Genomic DNA, 26,971 nt, shown 5'->3' with positions numbered 1-26,971 from the left:
ACATAAGCCGTCACACGGGGCGAGTCGTGATGGATGTCACTAGGAAGAACTGCCTCCGCTCCATAAACCATGAAGAAAGGTGTGTAACCCGTAGATCTGTTAGGTGTGGTGTTGATGCTCCATAACACAGAAGGTAATTCCTCCACCCAACAACCCGGTGTCCACTTCAAAGGAACCATAAGTCGGGGTTTAATACCTTGCAAAATTTCTTGATTTGCCCTTTCCGCTTGTCCATTGGATTGGGGGTGAGCCACCGATGCTATATCAAGTCGGATGTGCTCATGTTGGCAAAATTCCTCCATCTCTCCCTTTGACAGATTAGTACCATTATCCGTTATAATTCTGTGTGGAAGGCCAAACCGGAATATCACCTTTTTGATGAACTGAACCGCCGTGGCCGCATCACACTTACCGACTGGCTCTGCTTCCACCCATTTGGTGAACTTGTCCACTGCCACTAATAAGTGGGTCTTTTTGTCCTTGGAGCGCTTAAAGGGTCCAACCATATCAAGCCCCCAAGTCGCAAACGGCCATGTTATTGGAATCATCCGCAACTCCTAAGCCGAAATATGAGCACGGCGTGGAAATTTTTGACAACTGTCACATCGTTTGACTAAATCCTCAGCATCAGCATGAGCTGTTAACCAATAGAAACCGTGGCGAAAAGCTTTAGCCACCAAGGACTTTGAACCGTCGTGGTGACCACAATCCCCTTCATGGATTTCTCGCAAAATCTCACAGCCCTCTTGAGGAGAAACACAACGCTGAATTGCCCCTGAGACGCTGTAACGATGTAATTCTCTGTTGAGTATAGTCATCAATTTGGAACGCCGTATTATCTGTCGGGACGAGGTTTCATCCTTTGGTAACTCACCCCGGTTCATGTAAGACATGTATGGGATTGTCCAATCCGGCATGACATGCAAAGTTGCCACCAATTGAGCCTCCGGGTCAGGAATAGCCAACTCCTCCTCTGTTGATACCTTGATCGACGGATTATGCAGTACGTCAAGAAAGACATTTGGTGGGACCGGTTTACGCTAAGAACCAAGGCGGCTTAAAGCGTCCGCCGCTTCATTCTTTCGCCGGTCTATATGGTCCGCCTGATAACCCTTGAAGTGACCAGCCACTATGTCCACCTCTCGTCGATATGCAGCCATGAGTGGGTCTTTAGAATCCCAAGTGCCAGACACGTGTTGGGCCACCAGATCTGAATCCCCAAAGCACTTAACCCGGCTTAAGTTCATCTCCTTAGCCATCTGAAGACCGTGGAGTAAGGCCTCATATTCAGCTGCATTGTTAGTACAAGGAAACATTAAACGGAGGGCATAACAAAACTTGTCACCTCGTGGGGAAGTTAGTATGACTCCAGTCCCCGAGCCCTCCAACTGCCTAGATCCATCAAAGTGAATAGTCCAATACATGTTATCTGGATTTTTCTCTGGTGCCTGCAATTAAGGATGGCAATGGGTCGGGTTTGGATCGGGTTGAACAATATCAAATCCAAATCCATATCCATGAAGACAGTCTTTGCCCGCCCATGAAAAAATCCATGGGTGAAAAATTGTGTCCATGTCCAAATCCGATGGATATCCATGTCCATTGGATATCCATTGGGTCCTCTCGAGACACATAAATAAAACTTAACACAATATTAACATAAACTCTTCCATTCTTCACCTCGTGGCAGGCTAGGCTTCACTTATGGTAAATCAACATCCAGTAACAACCTAAGATCATTTAGTATTTTTCTAACAGATGAGAATGACGAGTCATTTAAAAAGGAGATAAAAATAAGGAAAGGGGTGTTGGAGTATGTTACAGAGGGGATTGACTGTCAACTTATAAAAGTTACGATGGGGATTGTGTGATTTCTTATGCATGTTTCAAATAAAAAAGTGTAAAATTGTCGTGGGACATGTGAACGTGGGGCAGGGATGGCAGATTTTTTCCCATTAAGTCATACTATCAGGTCGGGTTTGGGTATATCCATGGGTACAAGATTATATCCATGCCCTACCCACGAACAATCGGGTCGGGTTTGGGCGCCGCCCATGGACACAAAAGCATATCCAAACCCTATCCATTCGGGGCGGATATCCATAGATATCCATGTCCATGGATAAAATTGCCATCCTTACCTGCAATTCTGTCCAATCATTGATAAAGTCCACGAGTGATTGGGATTTAATTGCTGTGCGAGGTATGTATTTGAGCCCGTGAGGTCTAAGCTCAATAGCCCATTTGGCAATCCGGCCAGTTGCTTCTCTATTTTGAATGATATATCCCAGAGGGGTTGAACCGACCACTGTGATAGGATGACTCTGAAAATAATGTTTAAGCTTCCGGCTTGCCATAAACACTCCATACACCAGCTTTTGCCAATGTGGATACCTCTGCTTTGACTCAATGAGCACTTCACTGATATAATAAACCGACCATTGAACCGGATATTCCTTGCCAGCTTCCTTGCGTTCCACCACAATAGCCACGCTAACAACTCGGGCATTAGCAGCCACATATAGCAACAACGGCTCTTTATTGATCGAGGCTGCAAGCACAGGCGGTTCAGCTAACTGCCTCTTCAGATCCTCAAATGCTTTATCAGCCGCCTCGCTCCAAACAAAATCATCTGTTTTCTTGAGCATCTGATATAAAGGGATAGCCTTCTCCCCAAGACGACTGATAAACCGGCTCAAAGACGCAATCCGGCCAGCCAAACGTTGAACGTCATTCATACACGCCGGTTTAGCCAAAAATGTAATTGCTGAAATTTTTTCTGGATTAGCCTCAATGGCTCTATTTGACACCAGAAAACCCAAGAGTTTTCCTGCCGGAAGACCAAAGACACACTTTTCCGGATTGAGCATCATCTTGTAAACTCGGAGGTTGTCAAAGGTTTCTCTCAAGTCATCTATCAATGTTTCCTCCTTCCTGGATTTTATCACAATATCATCCACATATGCATGAACATTGCGCCCAATTTTCTTATGAAGACAATTCTGAACACATTGTTGATAAGTCGCCTAGGCACTCTTAAGCCCAAAGGGCATGGAGACATAGCAGAAGGCTCCAAATGGAGTGATGAAAGCTGTCTTCTCCTGGTCCTTAACTGCCATTTTGATCTGATGATAACCAGAATAAGCATCCAGAAAACACAAACGGTCACAACCCGCCGTAGCATCAATAATCTGATCAATATGAGGGAGGGCAAAGGGGTCTGCAGGGCAAGCCTTGTTCAAGCCTTGTTCAAATCGATGAGCGCGCTTTCCTATTTGGGATCCAGGTTAGCGCTGATACTGAACTATTTGGATGAATCGCCAGGAACAAAATCAACCATCTTAGTATCTGTGGCCGTTTTAAACTTCAACACCGGATCGTGCTCCGTAGTTGGCTTTTTTAAAGAAGTCATATCTGCCGGATCAACTTGGTCTTTATAAAACTTCAGCTCCTCCGTGGCACAAACCGACTCGGCATAAGCCGCATCACCTTCCTCACATTCCAAAGCGATCTTCCTGCTCCCATGTACTGTGATAGTCCCCTTATGACCTGGCATTTTAAGCTGCAGATAAACATAACACGGCCTTGCCATGAACTTAGCATAAGCCGGTCGCCCGAACAAAGCGTGATACGGACTTTTGATTTTTACCACCTCAAAAGTCAATGTTTCTGATCTTGAATCATGATCATCTCCAAAAGCTACCTCTAAGGCTATCTTGCCCACTGGATATGCAGACTTACCAGGCACCACACCATGGAAAACGGTGTTTGACGGTTTAAGATTCTTATCTGTCAACCCCATACGACGGAAGGTATCATAATATAGGATGTTGATACTACTTCCCCCATCCATGAGTACCTTAGTGAACTTATATCCCCAACTTGAGGGGCTACCACCAATGCCAGATGACCCGGATTGTCAACCCGGGGCGGGTGATCCTCTCTACTCCATAAAATGGGTTGCTCAGACCAGCGCAAATACTGAGGCACCGCTGGTTCAATATAGTTCACTGCCCTCTTATGAAGCTTCTGATCACGTTTACACAAGCTAGTGGTGAAGACATGATATTGCCCACTATTTATGTGACGCCCGGATAATTAAGCTACAGTAACCTCACCCTAATGGTGCCATGTCATCACCTTTTTGCTAAGCCAAATGTCACTTAATCAAAATTCCAGTCAAACTCAATTTAAAATAAAGTAAAAAATATATGTTTTCAAACGACAAAATAAAAATGTTCCTAGTGTTACAAATATTCACTAACAAGCTGTCTTAAAGTATTCACCATCAAATTGGTTATTTGAAATGCCCTTAACCTAACAAAAGGTGAACCCACGACTATTAATTGAGCCAATATTAATTGAGCCAATTCTTTTAAACAAATGTTTTTTACTATTCAACATAATTTAAGACCTGGTGTGCTAGTTGAAAACAATGCCTACTAATTATGTGCCAAGTTTCAACTCAAACAATGCCTACTAATTAGGTTGAAAACAATGCCTACTAATTATGTGCCAAGTTTCAACTCAAACAAAAATTGTTTGCTATTTTAATTAAATGCAAATGGAGACAATTGTTCGGCAGAATAGAAAAAGAAAAAAAAAGAAAAAAAGGGGGCCTATTCTACTGGGCACTTTGGGCCAACTAGCCTAATGACTAGCCTAGCCCACCTCCCCTCTTCTTCAACCTGCTACAGGGAGAGAGGGGATCGTGGCGCCCATCTGCCGGCCATGCCGTGCGTGGCGCCCATCCCCCGCCTCCCCGATGGCTACAAGGGCACCCCCAAGCCCCCCTCTTCCCCGGTCAAACCCTATCCGCCATTTCTTTCTCCCTCGCGCCGTTGCTTGCTTTTCCGCACACACCCGAGCGCCATCGTCGATCCCGCAGCCACCATGCTCCCCGAGCCCCACTAGGATGTCCCGAAGCTCCGTCGTGTCCGTCTTCTTCTACTACGTCCCTGGATCGAGCGAGGTCGGCCGCACGTCGTTGCCTTCGTCCATCTTCCTCAACTTCGGCCACCACCGCCGTCGCCGTTGATTCACCGTGCTTCGTCCACGCCTTGACTACTCAAAGAGATCGTTGCCTCCTCTACTCCCCTCTCTCCTCCTGTCCTTGCTCCTCGTCTCTAGCCATCGCTAGACACCACCGTATCCCGGCCGAGCTCTGCCGTCGCGGCCGAGCTTTTGGTCGACGCTATGGTCCACCCCTGGACCTGCTGAGCTCACCAGTGAGCTCAGGGCGTCGCTTCGGACCTCACCTATGCCCTTGGAATCAAGAATGCCTGCGCGTGGTTTCGTTGCTGCACACCACTCCGCTCTGGCCGCCGCTCCTTACCGCGCCCGCGCAGCCTCGTGCTGTCGCTGCTTCTTGCTGTTGCGGCTGCTGCCCGCTGCCCTTGCTACTCTGCCTGCTACTGCCGCCTTACGCGCCGCACGCCCGTGCCCTCCCATTGCGCCATCCTGCCTCGCTCGCGGCCGCGCCCACCAACAGCCGCCGGTGCCGCACCCGCCCTCTCCCCCCCCCCCCCCGCCGCTACTGCTCTGCCTGGCTGCCGCCACCTACCGCCTCCAGCCTCTCCCGTCGCACCCCAAGCCTGCCAGGGCCTCGGGCAAGCCCTGTATCGCGCTGCCCGCGTACCTCTGTGCGCCGCGCCTTGCCCGTGCCCCGCTCAGCCCCCCGCGACGTACCCCGCCGCATCCCCTGCTCGCCCGCTGCCGCCCAGCCGCTCCCCGGCCTGCCCGCTTCGGTCGCCGCTGACTGCCGGCGGAGTGTTGTGGCCGCCGTCCCGCCTCTACGTGCGCGCGAGGAAACCCCTGTGTTGACCGGCTGATTTATTAGCCCAAAATTAATTAGTACTAATCTTCCTGTTAATTAAGCCTTTAATTTAGTTTCCTACATTGACATGAGGACCCACTCGTTTAAATTAGTTTAGACTAAATGTTTTACCCCTCTGACACTTACATATGGGCCCCCTGTCCAGTTTGACCAGTCAAACTGTTGACTGGATTGACCCAGTCTATGACATGTGGGCACTCTTTGACCCTATTGACCAGTCAACAGTTGACTGGTCAACTACTGACTAGACCCCATGGACCCCACCTATCAGCCTCATGCACACTCTGGCTGGGTATACTTTTGGGTACCCATAGCCATTTTACTATTTAGTTCAATTTATTAATTAAATCCAGAAATTTAGCAATTCTTTTAAATCTTTGTAAAACCATAGAAAATAATCCGTAACTCGGATGAAAAAGTTTTATACATGAAAGTTGCTCAGAACGACGAGTCGAATCTGGATTCGCAACCCGTTTGTCCGCCACGCATCCCTAGCATAGCGAACACGCTATTTTCCCCCTCCGATTCATCTGGCAGAAAACGCGAAACACCGGAGATCTTTTCCCGGATGTTTCCCCCTTCACCCGTACCACCTAATACCGCGTTAGGGCACCCCTAGCACTGCTACTTGTCGTGTCATGCATCGCTATGCATCTGTTTGCTTAATATTTATTGTTTCTTCCCCCTCTTCTCTCGCTAGACACCGAGACCGACGCCGCTGCTACCCAGTACGACTACGGTGTTGACGACCCCTCTCTCTTGCCAGAGCAACCAGGCAAGCCCCCCTGATCACCAGATATCACCTACTCTCCTATATACTGCTTGCATGAGAGTAGTGTAGCATGTTACTGCTTTCCGTTAGTCCTATCCTGATGCTTAGCCTGTCCTTGCTACTACTGTTGTTACCTTTACCTGCAATCCTAATGCTTAGTATTGGATGCTAGTTTATCGTCAGTGGCCATACATTCTTGTCCGTCTGCCATGCTATACTATCGGGCCGTGATCACTCGGGAGGTGATCACGGGTATATACTATATACTATATACTTTATACATGATACATGTGGTGACTAAAGACGGGTCGGCTTGTGGAGCACCCGCGAGTGATTCACGGATTGGGGGCTGAAAGGACCTTTGTCCCAACGGCCCTCTGTGTGGATCTTTGTGGCGAAGCGACAAGGGCAGGTTGAGACCACCTAGGAGAGAGGTGGGCCTGGCCCTGGTCGGCGTTCACGGTTAATTCAAGATAACACGTTTAACGAGATCTTGGTATTTGATCTGAGTCTGGCCACTGGCCTATACACACTAACCATCTACACGGGGACAGTTATGGGCACTCGACGTCGTGGTATCAGCCGAAGCCTTCGTGATGTTAGCGACTGAGCGGCGCGCGCCGGGTTGGACCGCGTAACGCAACTTCCTTTGTAATGGAGGTTGCTAGGTCTGCTCTCCGGCCGCCCATGCAACATGCAGGTGTGCAATGGGCGATGGGCCCAGACCCTTGCGCGCATAGGATTTAGACCGGCGTGCTGACCTCTCTGTTGTGCCTAGGTAGGGCTGCGATGTGTTGATCTTCCGAGGCCGGGCATGACCCAGAAAAGTGTGTCCGGACAAAGGGATCGAGCATGTTGGGAAATGTGGTGCACCCCTGCAGGGAAGTTAATCTATTCGAATAGCCGTGATCTTCGGTAAAAGGACGACCCGGAGTTGTACCTTGACCTTATGACAACTAGAACCGGATACTTAATAAAACACACCCTTCCAAGTGCCAGATACAACCGGTGGTCGCTCTCTCACAGGGCGACGAGGGGAGGATCATCGGTTAGGATTATGCTACACGAAGCTACTTGGTGAACTTTCCATCTACTCTCTTCTCCTGCTGCAAGATGGAGGTTACCAGAAGCGTAGTATTTGAAAGGACTAGCTATCCCCCTCTTATTCCGGCTTTCTGCAGTTCAGTCCACATATGATACCCTTTTCCATTTGATACCAATGCATACATATGTAGCGTAGCTCCTTGCTTGCGAGTACTTTGGATGAGTACTCACGGTTGCTTTGCTCCCTCTTTTCCCCCTTTCTATACTCGATTGCTGCGACCAGACGTTGGAGCCTAGGAGCCAGACGCCACCGTCGACGACGACTACTACTACTCGGGAGGTGCCTATTACTACGTGCAGCCCGCTGACGACGACCAGGAGTAGTTTAGGAGGATCCCAGGCAGGAGGCATGCGCCTCTTTCGATCTGTATCCCAGTTTGTGCTAGCCTTCTTAAGGCAAACTTGTTTAGCTTATGTCTGTACTCAGATATTGTTGCTTCTGCTGACTCGTCTATGATCGAGCTCTTGTATTCGAGCCCTTGAGGCCCCTGGCTTGTAATATGATGCTTGTATGACTTATTTATTTGTAGAGTTGTGTTGTGATATCTTCCCGTGAGTCCCTGATCTTGATCGTACACGTTTGCGTGTATGATTAGTGTACGATTGAATCGGGGGCGTCACAATTTAACTGCTTAGGATTGCTCTGATAGCCCGACTACTACTGATGCTGCTGGTTCCCCTGATGGTTGTACCCTCCCTGGTTGCCTTGGTGCCCTTGATTGATGTGTCCGGTTTGATTGCCCTGAAATCCTGAACTGGAACTGCCACCTCCGTAACCCGGCCCGTGGAAACCACCTCCTGAACCGCCGAGCGGGCCATTATCGTACTGGAACATATTGGAGTTCTTGAAATCTCGCATGATATAACAATCCTTCCAAAGATGCGATGCTGGCTTCTCCTTTGATCCATGCTTTGGATGGGGTTGATTTAATAGGCGCTCCAAATTGGGGCCTGAACCTCCGCCCCTCTGGGGCTGCTTGCCCTTACGGCGCTGGCCATTCTCCTGAGCATTGGTGTTAGCAACAAATTCCAAGCTGTTGTCGGCTTTGCGCTTTCCATTGTTCCCATGGCCTGTCGGATTATGCTGCTGACCCTTGGCGTTGCCGTTCTTTTTCCCTTTCCCCGGTTTGTCCTCCTCTGAGTCAGGGTCTTTGGTTTTATCTGAATCGGCGTATTTAACCAAAGCGGCCATAAGAGTTGACATATCATTGCAGTGACGTTTGAGCCTTCCTAACTTCTGTTTGAGCGGAAGAAAACCGGCAATTTCCCTCCAACGTTAGCACTGCGGTATCTGCATTGATACGATCTGATGAATGCAAAATAGTTGAAACCCGCTTTACCCAATGGGTCGTCGACTCTCCATCCTTTTGGACACAAGCGGCCAGATCCACAATCGACATGGGTTGCTTACAAGTATCTTTGAAGTTTTGGATAAACCGGTGCTTCAATTCGGCCCATGATCCCACAGAGTTAGTTGGTAAGCTTTTTAACCAAGTGCGAGATGTTCCTTCCAACATCATGGTGAAGTATTTAGCACATACCGCTTCATCCACATCTAACATCTCCATTGCCATCTCATAGATTTCAACCCATGCTTCTAGCTGCAGATCGGCGGTATAATTGGGTACCTTACGAGGTCCTCTGAAATCCTTGGGCAGCCTCACATTACGCAAAGCGGGGGTAAGACACGGCACCCCTAAGGAACTGAATACCACACCTGGCTCTACTGAAGCGGTAGGGTGAACCGGAGTAAGTTGACGGGCTCCGTGCAGAGCTGCTAACTCGGCCTCTCGACGCGCGCGACCATGGTCTACCACATTCTGCGCATTAGCACCTTCCCCTGTCGGGTTGTGCGCTTGCGGTGGATTATGCTGACGTGCGCTACTTGATACGGCCGGTTCATCCTCAACGTGCCGGCTGTAGCTCCGGCTTGGACGGGGGGTGGAATGAATCCTCTCACGACTGTGCGAATATGCCTGTTGCTGGTTTAGAGCTGTTTGAAGGAGATCTTTGGCCCGTCGTGCCTCAATTGCAACTGGTGATTCGCCGTCGGTCGGGAGGGCTGCCAATCGTGAAGCGGCGGCCACAATGTTGTCCAACGGGTTGGAGTAATGCCCGGGAGGTGTTGGAACATACTGTGGCACAATGTTGTTCTGTCGAAGCGTGTCCATCGTGCGCGGCTGAACCGGCGCTCCTGTTCCTGGCGCCTCCGTCCGGTTTAATATTGGCTGGTTACTAGTTCCTGCTCCTGGCGTATTGAAGAGATTTCGTGGCTCATAACCCGACGGGAGATGCGATCGGTATCTTCTTCTCGTGGCTTCTTCGGAAGCGTTCTGATCCAGCCTAATCCGGTAGGCCTGAGTTTCCAACTCGGCCCGTTCTGTAGCCATCCTAGCGTTCTCTGCCGCTAGGTCCGCTTTAGCCTGAGCTATCTGATCTTTCACCTTTGCAATCTCCGCGTTGTGCTGATCCCGGGCTGCTGCATCCACCTCTGCGGCCATCAATGTTGCCAAAGTGTCGAACAAGTCAGCCAGGACTTGAGCCGGAGGCGGCGCAGAGCTTCCTGTCCCCGCTAGCGTGGCCGTTGTTGAACCGGGGAGTATTGCTATGGCGGCTGATGAGTGAGGCGCTGACTGTGTACCGGCCATGAAGATAGCGGCCCGGTTTGGCAGATTAGGAGAATCCGGAATACTGTTGCCCTCGGAACCTCCACTAATCCAGCCATCCTGCAACTGATAGAGCGATTCGGTCTCTCCGGAAGACTCGTCGTCGGAACAGATAACGGTTTCTCCATCGGATGCCGGTCTGTCCTCATATTTTGCTCCATGGATGATGCCTACGAAAACATGCTTTGCCACGGGCTGAACCGGGGAAGGGCTTGCACGCTGAGCCGTCTCGATGATGTCGGTGCAGGTGTCCGGCTCAGGGCCCGGTTTGCCAATCTTGCCGATGAAGGCGTGAATTCCACCAAAGGGGACCCGGTACCCGTATTCGATTGAATCGACCTCGGGGCCCCATCCTGCGTTGTCGATGTAGAGCTTGCCGCGATGACTCTTCGTCATCCGGCCCACAGCATATCCCTTGAGTCCATCAAAGCTTCCCTTTAAAAACTTGAAACCATCGTGCGATAGCCCCACGGTGGGCGCCAACTGTCGTGGGTTTGTCACGGCAGATGTCCTCATGAAAGGACTTAGTCGTGGAGCCATCGCAACGGGTTAGCTTAAAGGGGTTAAACCGGACAAGGGGATACGGGGAGTTTATACTAGTTCGGCCCCTTCGATGAAGGTAAAAGCCTACGTCTAGTTGTGATTGGTATTGCTAGGGTTTCGAAGACTAGGGAGCGAATCCGCTTTGTCTGGCTCTTGAGTTGTTGTCTCTTGTCCTCAAACCGTGGCCGGGTCGTCCCTTTATATACACAGGTTGACGCCCGCCGGTTTACGGAGTCTCGAAGCCGGATCGTAAACATGTCCGGTTCGGTTTCTATACTCCCTAACTTACAATGCAAATTACATAATAAGGTCGGTTTTACATCTACATGCCTTAACTCGCCTTTGGGCCTTGGGCCTTCATAAAGCGCCATCATTCTTATGTCTTCATGGGCTTCTAATCTTTATAAAGCTAATCCGGCTACTCCTGCCCGGTTTACGTCCAGTAGTAATATCCCCAATAGTTGGGTTTAGGGTTCTTGGGTTCTTTTCTTTCTCTGTTTTTCCTTTATACCGAAAATAATCTAGATCCTAGCATGTCTGATACCATTGATAGACTTGTGGATCGCTAGCCTAGATCATATCCGGTAAACCTACCTTCTCCAGCGGTTGATGAACTCGGGCCAGAGGCCATCATGGTGAGATGGTCACAATGACGATGACAGGAAAATGGCAGCGGTGGTGTGCTTCCCGTGAGCACCGCGCTAACCATAGATCGGTAGGGAGTATTGAAGGGGTTTGTGGCAGCGATGAACCTCGCATCGCGTGCTCCGGCCCACCTCTATGTATATAGCGCGGGTTACAGGGGCCCACCAACCATAGTTTGGTTGGGCGCCCCCGATCAGGACGTGAGTCAGGGACCCGTTCGATTCGTTGGGTTCGAACGGGAGAGAGATCATCCTAACAAGTATTTCCTAGGCTATGTCTCCAGCCAAACTCTGACTGATAGCAGATCAATATTTACATAACCGTGATATTGGCTTAAACATAGAGTAATAGAAGGCCGTGCAGGGCAGACATTACTCGGCACTAGAATGACCTACTTTAGTTCAAATTTGGCAACATGAGATGAGTAAAAAAATACCGAAACGCTATTTGGCGAACGTCAAATATTGGGCACTCCCTAGCGTCCTGAATCACGGCACGAGGTTGATGCCACGTCAGGTCCCAGTTAGTTTCTGTTGTGACCAACTCCGCGGCGAACACCCCTATTTCTATTGTTCCCCACAAAACTTTCTACCAGAGAGGCGCGGACGAGGACCTCATATTCCAGGACATACGTGGAGAATAGAGAAGAAACACGTTGTCCTTCTTCCCCACGCTAGTTTTGAGCCGGCGCATATGCGCGGCGATGCTCCATTGTTTCTGTTTCTTTTTCTTTTTCAATTTTGTTTGTTTGTTTTTTGCTTCTAAAATTGTTGGGGATTTCAGAAAAAGTTTTGAATTAAAAAAATGTTTCAAAGTTAATAAAACTTCACAAATATCAAAACATTCATGGATTTTTAAAATTTCATGAACTTCAAAAAAATTGTTCTGATGTTAAAAATAATTTCAAATTTGAAAATGCTACGAATTTTAAAAAATTTATCGCATTTTTAATTAGTAATGAATTTGACAAAAATGTGTCCTGATTTAAAAAAAATTCATAAATCGAGAATTATTCCTGAATTAAAAAATGTTCATGGATTTCAGTAATTGTTCCCAAAATTTCAAAAGTATTCGGCAATCCAAAAAATTCATGAATTTCAAATTGCTTTCTTATTAAATAAAGGAACTTTTTACAAATAATCTTGATTTCCAAAAAGGTTCACAAATTTAAAATATTCTCAAAATTCAAAAATCCTTCTCCAATTTCAAAAATTGTTCCTGAACTTCAAAAAAGTTTCAGAATTTTCAAATAAAAACAGTAAAATAAAAAGAAGGAAAAGGAAAAAAGAGAAAAGGAAAAGGAAAAATAGAAGAAGAAAGAAAAAACCAATCCTAGGAAGGTTCTAGCCACAACTGGTGTGTAGGCAAAACCTGAATGTGCCGGCCCATATACCACAAGGGCGCTTGCATGTCGCCCACCAGGGGTGGATGTTTCATCTCTATCCCCCACTTTATGCTGGGAATAGGATCCGTCGCTCGGAGGGTGGGGACCGAACCCACAACCTCTTAAGCAATGACAGGGTCCTCAACACTTCAACCAAAGCTGCCTTTTTTTTGAATTATATAACCGTAGTTGTCTTGTGAACAATGCAGTGAAGGTTCTTTTAAACTTGTTTTTCATTTGATTTTTTTCTAAAAATCTTGATTTTTTTCATTTTTGAAAGAACAAAATCCCCAAATTTTCAAGGGATTTTTTTTCTAAACTTGCCATGTGCATTTAATAATAGGTAGCATGGCAATTTCGTTTTATTTTAAAACCATGACTCTTTTTGGTCCTCCCAAACACGACATTATCACATGGCATTTTAATTATCTAGTGCATGACATTTTAATAATTAATAACATGACATTTTATTAATAAGAGGACGGTATTTTTATTAACTAAGAGCATGACATTTTAATAATTAATAACATGACATTTTAATTAATTATAGGATGGTAGTTTTATTAATGAAGAGCATGTAATTTTAATAATTAATAACATGACATTTTTTAATTAGAGGATGATAGTTTTATTATTACGAGCATGACATTTTGATAGTCAATAACATGACATTCTTATTTTTAATATGATGCCATTTTTATTTTATATGGCATGTCAACATTTTCCTTTTTGACCATGAAAATTGTTGGGTGTGATTTTTTTATGTTTTTTAAATAAAAATATACTAGAATCTAATTGGGGCTTATCTAGATAATTTTTTTATGTAGAAGATGGCTATTTTTTATGTTTAGCATGGCACTTTTATTTTATTTTCTAGATCACATGACCCTTCTTTTCTTTCATATCATACTGATTGTAAAATTTATAAATTAGAGAAATTAAAGTTTTATAAGGTAGCATGGAATTCGTATCATGGAAATTCGGGTCTTTTTTTATGACATGTTTTTTCCCAAAAGACAAAGTTCGCTGAGCCTATAGGCCAGAGCGAACGAATCTCTAGATGACACACCACCCTAGCGAACTGCCAAATGCCCAATTCCTATTTGGGACCTTAAGCGCCATTTATAGAACATTTTGTTAACTGGCGCACGCCCCATCTACAGCACTTGGTACAAAACGGGCCGGCTCATGTAAGTTTTTTGTCGTTTTTGTAGGTTCCGCCGGTTTTTTCAGGGGGCAATCTTTCTATGTATTAAAAAAATGATGGCAATCTTTCTGTTTTCCGGTGCAGGCTTTTTAGATGTTTTTTCCTCATTTTTTCACGACTTTTTACTCTTTTTTCTTTTTCATTTTTTGGTTTTATTATTTTATTTTTCTTATTACCTTTTTCATCTTTCAATTTCATTCTCATTTTTCTTGGACTTTTTAAAATTTTCTGAACTTTGTCCAAAACCGTGAACTTTTTTATATCAAATACATTAACCTTAAATACTTAAATAATTTTGCAAATTTGTGAACTTTTTTCCTCAAGAGAATATTTTCAGATGTCTTCAAGGATCCAAAGATCTTGGTTTGTTATATCAGAAAAAACAAGGCAATACCATGGTATGATATTGTGATGCTAGATATCTATCTGATCCACATAATGACAGATCACAGACTAGTTAAGTCTTCTTGAATAGAGGTACAACCTTATCTTGGAAGTCGACAAAATAAACTTTGATGGCAACGTCCACGAATCATTATGAAATCATTGCTTTGTATGAAGTCGCATGATTATGTATGGTATTGTAGAATGATGAATTTTGTTGAAAGTTCAAGTGAAATTGGTTAACTGGAATCACCCACCATTATCCATGAAGGTAATGCTACATGTATTACAAAATAGAAACATGTTATATAAAGAGTAATAAAAGCACATTGCTCCAAAACTATTTTAGCCCCATGAGTTGCAGAAAAATGGGGAGATAAATATTTTTGCAAACAAAATCATGTGACCATCTCGCAGATTTGTTTACAAAGTGCTTACTAAGTTCTTTATTTAAGAAATATATTAATGGAATTGATATGAGACGACTTTGGAACTTGCAAAAGTCTTGGGGGAGTGATCCTAGAATTATAATTTGTTCATGATCTTTGGATCATTAATATTGCACTATTTTTCTTTATGATTTCTCATTTCTCATGGAAAGTTTTTAATGAGGCAATAGTAATACAAGAATTATGATATGTCAGTTTCTCCTTAATTTTCCAGAAGGATTAGAAAGAGTTTTCCAGATGTATGTCTTCTCATATTTTTCAATAGGGTTTTTGGAGCAACATTTTTTAAAAATGATGAAAATACATGGACAAGTATGTATTACGGGGGTGTTAGGAAGTGCATGTTAATTAAACGAAAATTTACCCATGTGTTATTATCTTCGGAGAGATGCATCCCTTCCCCATCTCTATGGCAACGGACACATCTCTTCATGTGTGTCGCTTAGAACCATTGCATCTGGGCGATTCACCCCCCGGAGGGTGTATGTACATGTACTCATCACTATCTGTAACACGATATCATTATTATTATTTCATATTGTTTCTTTACAATGAGGATTTAGAATTTGTGTGTTATATTTATGTGAATTACAATCAATATGTTGGAGCATTACATCTGAATTTGGTTCCTATCTTTCTTTCGCTAGATCTATAAATTTTAAACCTAGCGAGTTTTTCGCCACATGCACCGCTAGGAGCAAACACCTTCTTCACCACCACATAATGAAATTAAATAATGTTCTTCTATATATTTGGTTGTATGAATTTAGGAAACCAACCTTTTGCCAGCCGAGTAAATTTTCTATAAATTCAAATCAATTTTGGACGGCTGGATCCGAATCAATTAAATAATGACCTTCTATATAGCCGTTCGAATGAATTTTGACAACCAACCTTTTGCCAGTTGAGCATATTTTCTATAAATTTAAATCAATCTTTGGATAGTTGGATCTAAATCAATTAAATAATGACCTTCTATATAATCGTTTTTACGAATTTAGCCGGCCAACCTTTTGTCAGCGAAGAAAGTTTTCCTTAAATTCAAGTCAATCTTTAGACCGTTGGATCTGTATCGGTTCCTATCTTCAACCCGCTTCCTGTTATGTAGATCTCTAAAGCCTAAGCCTAGCCATCCATCAATTCTTAGATGCATCGCTAGGCGGCACACTTCCTGACCTCATTTCTCGCCCCCTCCCTCCCACCCCACCATTGTCGTTGATGTCATCTCATTGTCTCTAATGTCTTCATGTGTATGTTTACACTGTCTCCACCATCTTCCACCGCGCTCATCTAAGTTGCCGCAAAACCTTTGGACACAATTTTTTAACCTTATTTTTAACACAATTTTCTAACCTATGTATTTAATTTGAAGCATATATCTGCAATACTACGATTTTTTTTGTTCTTGTTGAACAATTGATGCAACAGCTCGAGCAAAAAGCTAAATTGAACAAAAGAAGGGAACCCCCTTTTTTCTTGACATCAAGAAGGGAAAATCCTCCTCTGATATCTATGTCATCCAACCATTGCCCTATCAGCCCCGTCAACAACAACAAAAAAGGTGAAGGAAACAAAACTAAAGTCGACTCTGCTAGTAAAGTTTCAGAAGGAAACAAAACGTCGACTCTAAAACTATTCCTCCCGCATCACGAAAAGTTGACGCAGACGCTGCCATTCTTGGCGCTTCCGCACACCGGGCACGCCTGCGCCACGGCCGCGCACGGCGCGCACACGCAGAGGTGCCGGCACGGCAGCAGCAGCACAACGGCCGCGCCCTCGCGGCACCCCTTGCACCTTCCTGCTCCTGTCGCGTGACGCTCCTCCACTACCGGCGTGCCCACCTCCTCCTCCGGGCAGACGGGTACCTGGTTCTCCCCCCAGCAGCAGGACTCGGCGTCGTCTTCCTGACCGTGGCCGCTTCCACCGCCATGGACCGCCTGGACGTCGAGCGCCCGCTGAAGGTCGCCGCGGAGCACGTTGGCCGTGGCCTCGTGGGATTGCGCGACGTCGCGCCACATCTGAGCCTCCATGAAGAGGTTCCGAAGGCGCTCCTCGAGCGCCCAGTTCATGCTCCTGATCCGCTCAATCTCCTCGTCCTTGGCCTTGAGCCGCTTCGCCGCCCTGGCCTCCACGGCCGAGACGATAAGCCTCGTCTGGCTCTGCGTCTGCTCCGCCAAAGTAGTCCACATCTTTCTCGCCTGCATCATCGACCACGGTTAAAGCCTGAAACGCAAAGCATCGATCGGTGGCGGCGATTTGATCATGGGACTTACATGTTTGAGCAGGACGCTGTCGACGTCGGTGATCTGCTGCTGCGCGTGGGCCGCAAGAACGTCGGCCGCGCCAAGCATCGACGACTGCTCGTCGCGCCTCCGCTTCTTGGTGATCATTTCCTGAGCACAGTCGGGGCTGACGCCCTTCTTCGCCAGATCAGCCGCAGCCATCGCCAAGAACTCCGAATACTGCTCCGCGGCCGCCGTCGTCGTGGGCGGCGGCGGCAGCGGCAGCGCGAAGAGGTCCGCGTACGGCTGGTGCCCCCGCTGGCTCGGCACCGCAGCGGCATAACAAGGCCCACTGGCCGGCATAGAAGCGGCGGAGGCGAGCTGGTGGTGACCGCCGCCGGCGCCGGTGGTGAGTAACATGTGGCGCAGGCGTTGCAGGTCCACGGAGGCCATGGCGATTGATGGGGCGCGCGCGTCGTCCGCTCCTATATATACAGCCAAGCCAAGGCGATGCGTCCCCGGCCGGAGTTAGTCAGATGTGGTGGGAGGTGCGGTCATCGATCGGCGAGGGTGGCAAAGAAACGAGGTCCGTAGATGGCAGGCAGCCGGGTATTTATGGTGCGTGACCGGGTTTTGGTTGGCGTCCACGTCCCCCGCCCCTGGCCCTGGCCTGAGTGAGAAAGCAACTGAAGATTAGATTGACCGGCCCTCGATAGTTAATCCTTCTCCTTTTCAGGAGGGATTTTCCTTTTATTTATGGCTTCCGTTTCAATCTCTCCCTAAATTTGGAGTGGAGACCACGAATTCGACGTGTCATATTACCTTTCTGCACCGAAATTGCTGGCTTTTCCGTTCCCGACGTATTCCATCGATCGGTTGACTAATTTGCAGAACTCAAGGCTGGCCATATACTGTATGTATATCGTTTAAGTTAGTATAGTATATGTTGTGGCGCCAAATCAGCAGGCATCGTTGAGGCTTAATTTGATCTCTGCACGAATCTTGGGGTGTAAGGAAACTTATGTCAAATCAAAACAAATTACGCGCTCTGGTCTCTGGACTTGGTAAAGATCAGGAATCGAAAGCCGTGGTTAGGGGAGGGCAATTCGGGGAGGAAGGAAACTGCATGCGCTTGGCGCGTTACGTACCACGCTCATGCGCTGCATCTGCATGCACTAAGCTCAGAGTCAACGTACGTACTTTAATGTGCTACCTGAGATATTAGGCGTTTTTTGGCTGGCTAGCTGTATATATATATATATAGGAAAATAATAAGGGAGTAAGTTATAGCGTGCAGGCAGAGGCAGAGATGCGGGCTCAGAATTAGGAAGGGAATGAATGAGCTACTACTAATTGATTTTGGTGAGAACGTACAGATCGACCATTCATTCATTCATTCTTGCCTGTACTTTGGTGCAAATCCGGCCGATCGATGCCGACCTTTAATTATTTGGACGAAAACTATCGCCAGCTTTTAACTTAATTTGATTTCCAAAAAAAAGATCTCTGCCAAAGTAGAGCGTCAATCGTCTTTTAATTACGGGATCCATACATATAGTCACGTCGGCGCCAAAATAGAACGGCACGTAACCAGCTCAAGCACATGACTTGTCCAGTTGTACAAAAACAGTGCAGATCCACACACGTATCCAGTCATCACTGGAAAAAAATACGAGTAATAATATACAGCTAAATATACGCGTATCTTTGGAAAACAATAACGAACGACCAAACAAATTAGCTAACCGCTATATTTGGAGAGTAGTGCGTACTGGAAGCGATGGACCTTTATGCACAAGGAAACAACGTACAGCAGTACGTAGTAAGTGGAATATGTGGTACGCCGTACGCGGATACGTTTCGGCAAGAGCAATTCAGCTGACGAGGCACGCCAAGGAAAGAGAAGAAACGCTGAACAGTCCGTCATCAGGCTATTGGTCAGGAAGCTCTCCATATTTCCTCGCAAAAAAAAGGAAAAGAAGAGAAGAAACGAAACAGCTTTCAAGCAACAGATTTGCTAAAACACATCTATATGAGAAATAATCGTGTCACATCTAAATCATCCACCACACGTCTAATAGCTAAGATTGGTGTCAATTTAGCAATTGTCCACGTAAACGTTGTTTCTGTAGGGGTACACGTTCTAGATTGAAGCTTTTTTTTTTTGCGAAATACAACTAGATTGAAACTAGCTATGACATATCTAACTCGCACACCACACGATCAAAATTATGCACGGTTTTGTGTCGATAGATATTTGTCTACGTGCATTGTTGTTGTTGTTGTCGTTGTCGTCGTCGTCGTCGTCGTCGTTGTCGTCGTCGTCGTTGTTGTTGTTGTTGTTGTTGTTGTTGTTGTTGTTGTTGTTGTTGTTGTTTCTCTATTGCCATTTTTTGGCCCGGCAGTGTATGTGACACATCTAGTGAGTAGTAGGTCTTATTGATTTTTTGGCTAGTGCAGGCCTCATGTTGTGTATGGACCGTGTTGCGGTTATCTTTGTGTTTTTTTGCTATGGTTTATCTTTTATCTTTTTCTGTAAAAGATGGCATGCAATGATGATGTTATGAGTGTCTTGTCTCCTCATCCTTGGAAATATTTTTTCACCGGTAGCAAGTCTGGCCTCGACATGCAACTTGGGTTGACGTTTTTTTGGGCTCAGTTACACGTTCATCCTTGAGAAGCAACTAAGGGCCCGACTCAATTTGCCTCAATTTCATGTCCGTCCTCTACATGCAACCGAGTTTGTCCTTTTTTTTCTAGGTGCAAGTCTATCCTTGATATGTAACTAGGTCTGGCCCATTATTTTGTCCTAGTTGCAAGTCCATTCTCGACATGTAACTTCAGGGGTCGACCTTTTTGTCCCAGTTGCATGTCCACCTCCGACATGCAATTGGGCCCGATCAATTTTTTTATGTCCTAGTTGCAAGTTCTCCTTCAAGACGCAACTGGGGAGGTCGGTCCATCTTGTCGAGTTGTAAGTCCACACCCAACATGCAAATGGACCCATCTTATTTTTTGTCCTAGTTGCAAGTCCATCCTGAACATGCAACTCTAGGGGGCGACTCTGTTTTTTCATAGTTGCATGTCCACCTTCGACATGCGACTGGGCCCGATCTATTTTATTTATGTTTTAGTTGCAAGTTCATCCTCGGCATAAAACTGGGAGGCCGTCCCATCTTGTCCCTGTTGTAAGTCCGCCCCGGACATGCAAATGGACCCGCCTCATTTCTTGTCCTAGTTGCAAGTCCACCTTTGACACACAACCGACCCATTTTTTGTGCTAGTTGCACGTCCACCCAGACCTGCAACTAGGATGCGTGACCCATTATTCTCCCAATTGCAATCCACCCCCGACATGTAACTGTCTTTCTCTCTCTCCAAGTTGCAAGTCCACCCCCATCATGCAACTGGGGACCGATGATGTCTACTATGTAACTTTATTCTTGTAAACACATGTTGGGCCTCCAAGCGCAGAGTTTTGTAGGACAGTAGCAATTTTCCTTCAAGTGGATGACCTAAGGTTTATCAATCCGTGGGAGGCGTAGGATGAAGATGGTCTCTCTCAAACAACCCTGCAACCAAATAATAAAAAGTCTCTTGTGTCCCCAACACACCAAATACAATGGTAATTTGTATAGGTGCACTAGTTCGGCGAAGAGATGGTGATAAAATGTAATATGGATAGTAGATATTGATTTTTGTAATAAGAACAATAAAAAACAACAAGGTAGCAACTGATAAAACGGAGTGATACGTCTCCAACGTATCTATAATTTTTGATTGCTCCATGCTATATTATCTACTGTTTTGGACATTATTGGGCTTTATTATCCATTTTTATATTATTTTTGGGACTAACCTATTAACCGGAGGCCCAGCGCAAAATTGCTGTTTTTTTGCCTGTTTTAGGGTTTCGAAGAAAAGAAATATCAAACAGAGTCCAAACGGAATGAAACCTTCGGGAACGTGATTTTCTCACCGAATACAACTCAGGAGACTTGGACCCTACGTCAAGCCAATCAACAGGAGGCCACGAGGTAGGGGGCGCGCCTGCCCCCCCTAGGCGCGCCCTCCACCCTCGTGGGCCCCCTGTTGCTCCACTGACGTACTTCTTCCTCCTATATATACCCACGTACCCCCAAACGATCAGAGACGGAGCCAAAACCCTAATTCCGTTGCCGTAACTTTATGTATCCACGAGATCCCATCTTGGGGCCTGTTCCGGAGCTCCGCCGGAGGGGGCATCGATCACGGAGGGCTTCTACATCAACACCATAGCCTCTCTGATGAAGTGTGAGTAGTTTACTTCAGACCTACGGGTCCATAGTTAGTAGCTAGATGGCCTCTTCTCTCTTTTTGGATCTCAATACAATGTTCTCCCCCTCTCTTGTGGAGATCTATTTGATGTAATCTTCTTTTTGCGGTGTGTTTGTTGAGACCGATGAATTGTGGGTTTATGATCAAGTACATCTATGAATAATATTTTGAATCTTCTCTGAATTCTTTTATGTATGATTGGTTATCTTTGCAAGTCTCTTCGAATTATCAGTTTGGTTTGGCCTACTAGATTGATCTTTCTTGCAATGGGAGAAGTGCTTAGCTTTGGGTTCAATCTTGCGGTGTCCTTTCCCGGTGACAGTAAGGGCAGCAAGGCACATATTGTATTGTTGCCATCGAGGATAACAAGATGGGGTTTTCTTCATATTGCATGAGTCTATCCCTCTACATCATGTCATCTTGCTTAAGGCGTTACTCCGTTTTTAACTTAATACTCTAGATGCATGCTGGATAGCGGTCGATGAGTGGAGTAATAGTAGTAGATGCAGGCAAGAGTCAGTCTACTTGTCTCAGACGTGATGCCTATATACATGATCATACCTAGATATTCTCATAACTATGCTCAATTCTGTCAATTGCTCAACAGTAATTTGTTCACCCACCGTAGAATACTTATGCTCTCGAGAGAACCCACTAGTGAAACCTATGGCCCCCGGGTCTATCTTTATCATATCAATCTCCTACTACTTAGTTATTTACTTTGCCTTTATTTTACTTTGCATCTTTATCATAAAGATACCAAAAATATTATCTTTATCATATCTATCAGATCTCACTCTCGTAAGTGGCCCTATAGAGATTGACAACCCCTATTTGCGTTGGTTGCGAGGATTTATTTGTTTGTGCAGGTACGTGGGACTTGCGTGTAGCCTCCTACTAGATTGATACCTTGGTTCTCAAAAACTGAGGGAAATACTTACGCTACTTTGCTGCATCATCCCTTCCTCTTCGGGGAAAACCAACGCAGTGCTAAAAGAGGTAGCACGGAGCACAAATGGTATAGCAATGCTTGAAAATGAGGCCTAGGGTTTGTACTTTCGCTAGTGCAATCTCTCAATAATGCTAATATAATTGGGTCATATAATCATCCCTCAACGTGCAACGAAGAATCACTCCAAAGTTCCTATCTAGCGGAGAACATAAGAAGAAATCGTTTGTAGGGTATGAAACTACCTCGAAGCTATTCTTTCCGATCGATCTATCCAAGAGTTTGTACTAAAATAACACCAAATAATTTCAGATTCATAATACTCAATCCAACACAAAGAACCTCAAAGAGTGCCCCAAGATTTCTACCAGAGAAACAAAGACAAGAACGTGCACCAACCCCTATGCGCAGATTACCCCAATGTCACCTCGGGAATCCGTGAGTCGAGTGCCTAAACATTCATCAAGTGAATCAAAATAATACCCCATTGCCACCATGGGTATTCATATGCAAGACATATCAAGTGCTCTCAAATCCATAAATGTATTCAATCCGATAAAATAAAATCTCAAAGGGAAAACTCAATTCATCACAGCAAGATAGAGAGGGGAAAACACCATATGATCCAACTATATTAACAAAGCCCCCGATACATCAAGATCGTGCCATCAAGAACATGAGAGAGAGAGGGATTAAACACATAGCTACTGGTACAAACCCTCAGCCCGAGGGTAGACTACTCCCTCCTCATCGTGGTGGCCACCGGGATGATGAAGATGGCCACCGGTGATGATTCCCCCCTCCGGCAGGCTGCCAAAACAGGGTCTAGATTGTTTTCTCATGACTACAGAGGCTTGCGACGGCGGAAGTTCTGATCTAGGGTAACCCCGAGGGTTTTTGGAATATTTGACGATTCATAGGGCGAAGAGGGGGTACAGGAGGCCACCGAGGTTGTGCTCCCCTCGGGGCACCCCCTAGGTGCTGCTCTGGCCCATTCGATGTCTTCTGGTCCATAAAAATCCGTAAAAGTTTCGCGGTGTTTGGACTCCGTTTGATATTGATTTCCTGCGATGTAAAAAAAAACAGGCAAAAACAGCAACTGGCACTAGGCACTGGGTCAATAGGTTAGTCCCAAAAAATGATATAAAGTTTCTACAAAATGATTGTAAAGCATCCAAGAATGATAATATAACAGCATGAATACTTCATAAAGTATAGATACGTTGGAGACGTATCAGCATCCCCAAGGTTAATTCCTAATCGTCCTCGAGTAGGTAAATGATAAAAGAAATAATTTATGAAGTGTGAATGCTAGCAAAGTGCACAATTTTGATCAATGATAATTCAATCACTTTCCCTAGCATCATAACAACAACTCTTTCTCATAAAACTCATCATGATAAAGTAGCAACCAATTCACATGTTAAGGTTCAAACAATGAATTCTCTTGAAACTCAACAACCTAAGTTCTCAATCACCAAGCAATTGTAATTCAACTTATTCAACAGAGTTTAAGTAAGAGATCCACAAACTCAACCATAATATAGTCTTCTATGATTGCTAACACTCACTGCATACACATGAGCAAAACGTTTCAACCGAACACATAGAAAGATAGGGGCTTATAATTTCGCCTCCCAACGTATTCACCTCAAGGGTGATGCCAACAATAATAACTCATGCTACCCATATCCAACTGGATATATGTGCCTAGATCTTTCCTCACCACATGATGCTTGCCAAAAGAGAAAAATATAAAGGAATAGAGAGAAAAACCTTGACTCTTGCATGAAAGTAAATACATAAAAGTAAAAGGTAGGCCCTTCGCAGAGGGAAGCCGAGGTTGCCATGCGCTTTTTGTTTGTATGCTCAATCCCTTAGTGCAAAAGAACATCACGTTATATTGCCCCTTATGATAGCAAACTTTATTATGCAGTCTGTCACTTTTATTCTTTGCCACCACAAGTTCGTACAACTCTCAATTTTCTCTTACACTAAATGATCTAACACTTGTAGAAGCAATTTTTATTCCCTTATTGCAACGATGTCAACTTACTTGAAGGATCTTACTCAATCCTTAGGTAGGTATCATGGACTCTTGAAAATAAGATTTGGGTTTAAGGGTTTTTGGATGCACAAGTAGTATCTCTACTTGGTGCGGAATTTTTGGCTAGCAAAGACAGGGGGCAAGCACCACATGTTGAAGGATCTATGACAATATAACTTCTATGTGAATATGAACAAACATAAATCATTACGTTGTCTTCCTTGTCCAACGTCAAGAATTTTGGGTTATAATATTTTGATGGGGGCTCACAATCACAAAATATTTCCAAGATAATTTATTTGCATGTGAAAGTTCTCTTCCTTCTACTAATCATTCATGAATTGCTTTTATGACCAATATTGTGATTGTCAAGCTTCAAAAGATTTCACTTTCTAAACCCAATGTGAAGCTACCACTAGGCATGATATGAACGTATAATTTTAGCTTCATTATATTCAATTTATTCAAGAATTTACTCATAGGATATAAGTGAAGCACGAGAGTAAATGACAAGCTACTCCAAAAAGATATAAGTGAAGATCAAACGAGTAGTTAAGTAAATGGGTAGCTATTTGAGGACTCTCTCTTATTTAAAAACTTTCAGATATAAGTATTTTATTAAAACAGAAAGCAAAACAAGACAAAATGACATTCCAAGGATAGCACAACTCAAGTGAAGAAGCAAAAACTTAGGCTAAACCGATACTAACTGATAGTTGTTGAAGAAGAAAGGTGGGATGCCTACCGGGGCATACCCAAGCTTAGATGCTTGAGACTTCTTGAAATATTATCTTGGGGTGCCTTGGGCATCCCCAAGCTTGAGCTTTTGTGCCTCCTTAATTCCTCTCATATCACGGTTTTCCTAAATCTCAAAAACTTCATCCACGCAAAACTCAACAAGAACTCGTGAGATAAGTTAGTATAAATCAATGCAAAACCTTATCATTTTCTACTCTAGAAAATCACCAAAATTATTATTCAACATTTCATACTAAATTCCTCTGCATATTTAATACTCCTATCCTCAAATAGAATAATTAAACAAGCAAACATATGCAAACATAACAGCAATCTGCCAAAACAGTACAGTCTGTAAAGAATGCAAGAGTATCAATACTTCTTTAACTCCAAAAATTATGAAACTTTACCAAACTGTAGAAAATTTATCAGGTCTTACTGTGCAAAAGGTTTCAACATTTTATCACATTCTGACTTTTCTCGGGAATTTTTGCAACATCGATAAACTTTCTGTTTTTAAACAGCAACTCATATACTTGCAAGATAAGCATGGTAAAGGCTATCCTTTCCACTTTTATTGAAATAAAAGATGCAAAACATTATTCTACATAACAGAAAGCAAATCCAAACAAAATAAAATGACGCTCCAAGAAAAACACATATCTTGTGACGAATAAAAATGTAGCTCCATGTGAGGTTACCGATAATGTTGGAGACGAAAGAGGGGATGCCTTCCGGGGCATCCCCAAGCTTAGTTGCTTGGATCCTCCTCGTATATTAACTTGGGGTGCCTTAGGCATCCCCAAGCTTAGGGTCTTGTCACTCCTTATTCTCCTCATATAGAAGTCTCACCCAAAACTTGAAAACTTCAATCACACAAAACTTAACGGAACTTCGTGAGATAGGTTAGTATGATAAAGACAAATCATTCACTTTGGTACTGACAAAAGCAAGATTCATAATTGTTCTCACACAATGCATACTGTAACTCATAATTTCCACAATTTATATTGAACAATTTAAGCCATAGAAACTAGAAAAAAGCAAACTATGCATTGAAAACAAAATTTGTTAAAAACAGAACAATCTGTAATGATCTGTACTACAACCATACTTCTGCTACTCCAAAAATTCTGAAAAATAAGACAACCTGGGCAATTTTTCTATTAATCTTCTGCAAAAAGAATCAGAATTTTATCCCACTTCTGTTGAACACGAGAATTATTTTCCTGAGCGTAAAAGTTTCTATTTTTTAGCAAGATCAAATCAACTATCACCATAGACCATCCCAGAGGTCTTACTTGGCACTTTATTGAAACGAAAGCAATAAAACATGATTACTACAGTAGCCTAATCATGTGAACACACAAAAACAATAGGTAAAAGTGTAGGGTTGTCTCCCAACAGGTGCTTTTCTTTAATGCCTTTTAAGCTAGGCATGATGAGTTCAATGATGCTCGCATAAAAGATAAGGATTGAAACATAACAAGAGCATCATGAACCATGAGTTCCTCTCTCATAATAATTTTCAGTAGCATCATGAACCATAAGTTCCTCTCTCATAATAATTTTCAGTAGCATCATGAATAGATTCATCAATATAACCATCACATAAAACATTCTTTTCATGATCCGCAAGCATAGAAATTTTATTACTCTCCACATAAGAAAATTTCTTCTATTCACAATGGTGGGTGTATCATATGAA

At 44.5% G+C, this 26,971-nt stretch overlaps 1 protein-coding gene across 1 annotated transcript; it reads right to left on the bottom strand.

Annotated features, from left to right (window-relative positions):
- Nucleotides 1–16,436: 16,436 nt before the first annotated feature.
- LOC125520772 (E3 ubiquitin-protein ligase BOI) lies at nucleotides 16,437–17,806 on the bottom strand. The gene is made up of 2 exons (XM_048685787.2): nucleotides 17,264–17,806; nucleotides 16,437–17,188 (listed from the first exon to the last, which is right to left on the bottom strand). Exons 1-2 carry the CDS (start codon nucleotides 17,663–17,665, stop codon nucleotides 16,637–16,639), a joined length of 954 nt encoding a protein of 317 aa, XP_048541744.1. The 5' UTR covers nucleotides 17,666–17,806; the 3' UTR covers nucleotides 16,437–16,636.
- Nucleotides 17,807–26,971: the final 9,165 nt, after the last annotated feature.

This window comes from Triticum urartu, chromosome 7A (genome assembly GCF_056163025.1).
Source record: "Triticum urartu cultivar PI428250 chromosome 7A, HENAU_Tu73, whole genome shotgun sequence".
In the NCBI taxonomy this organism is placed as follows: Eukaryota; Viridiplantae; Streptophyta; class Magnoliopsida; order Poales; family Poaceae; genus Triticum; species Triticum urartu.
This window is presented reverse-complemented; position numbering and strand designations above follow the sequence as displayed.

Bases quoted from the DNA above. Each gene is read 5' to 3' on its own strand.
- LOC125520772 (XM_048685787.2), bottom strand. From the start codon at position 17,665: ATGGCCTCCGTGGACCTGCAACGCCTGCGCCACATGTTACTCACCACC. The intron at 17,189-17,263 runs GTAAGTCCCATG...TCGATGATGCAG, and splicing joins ACAGCGTCCTGCTCAAACAT to GCGAGAAAGATGTGGACTAC.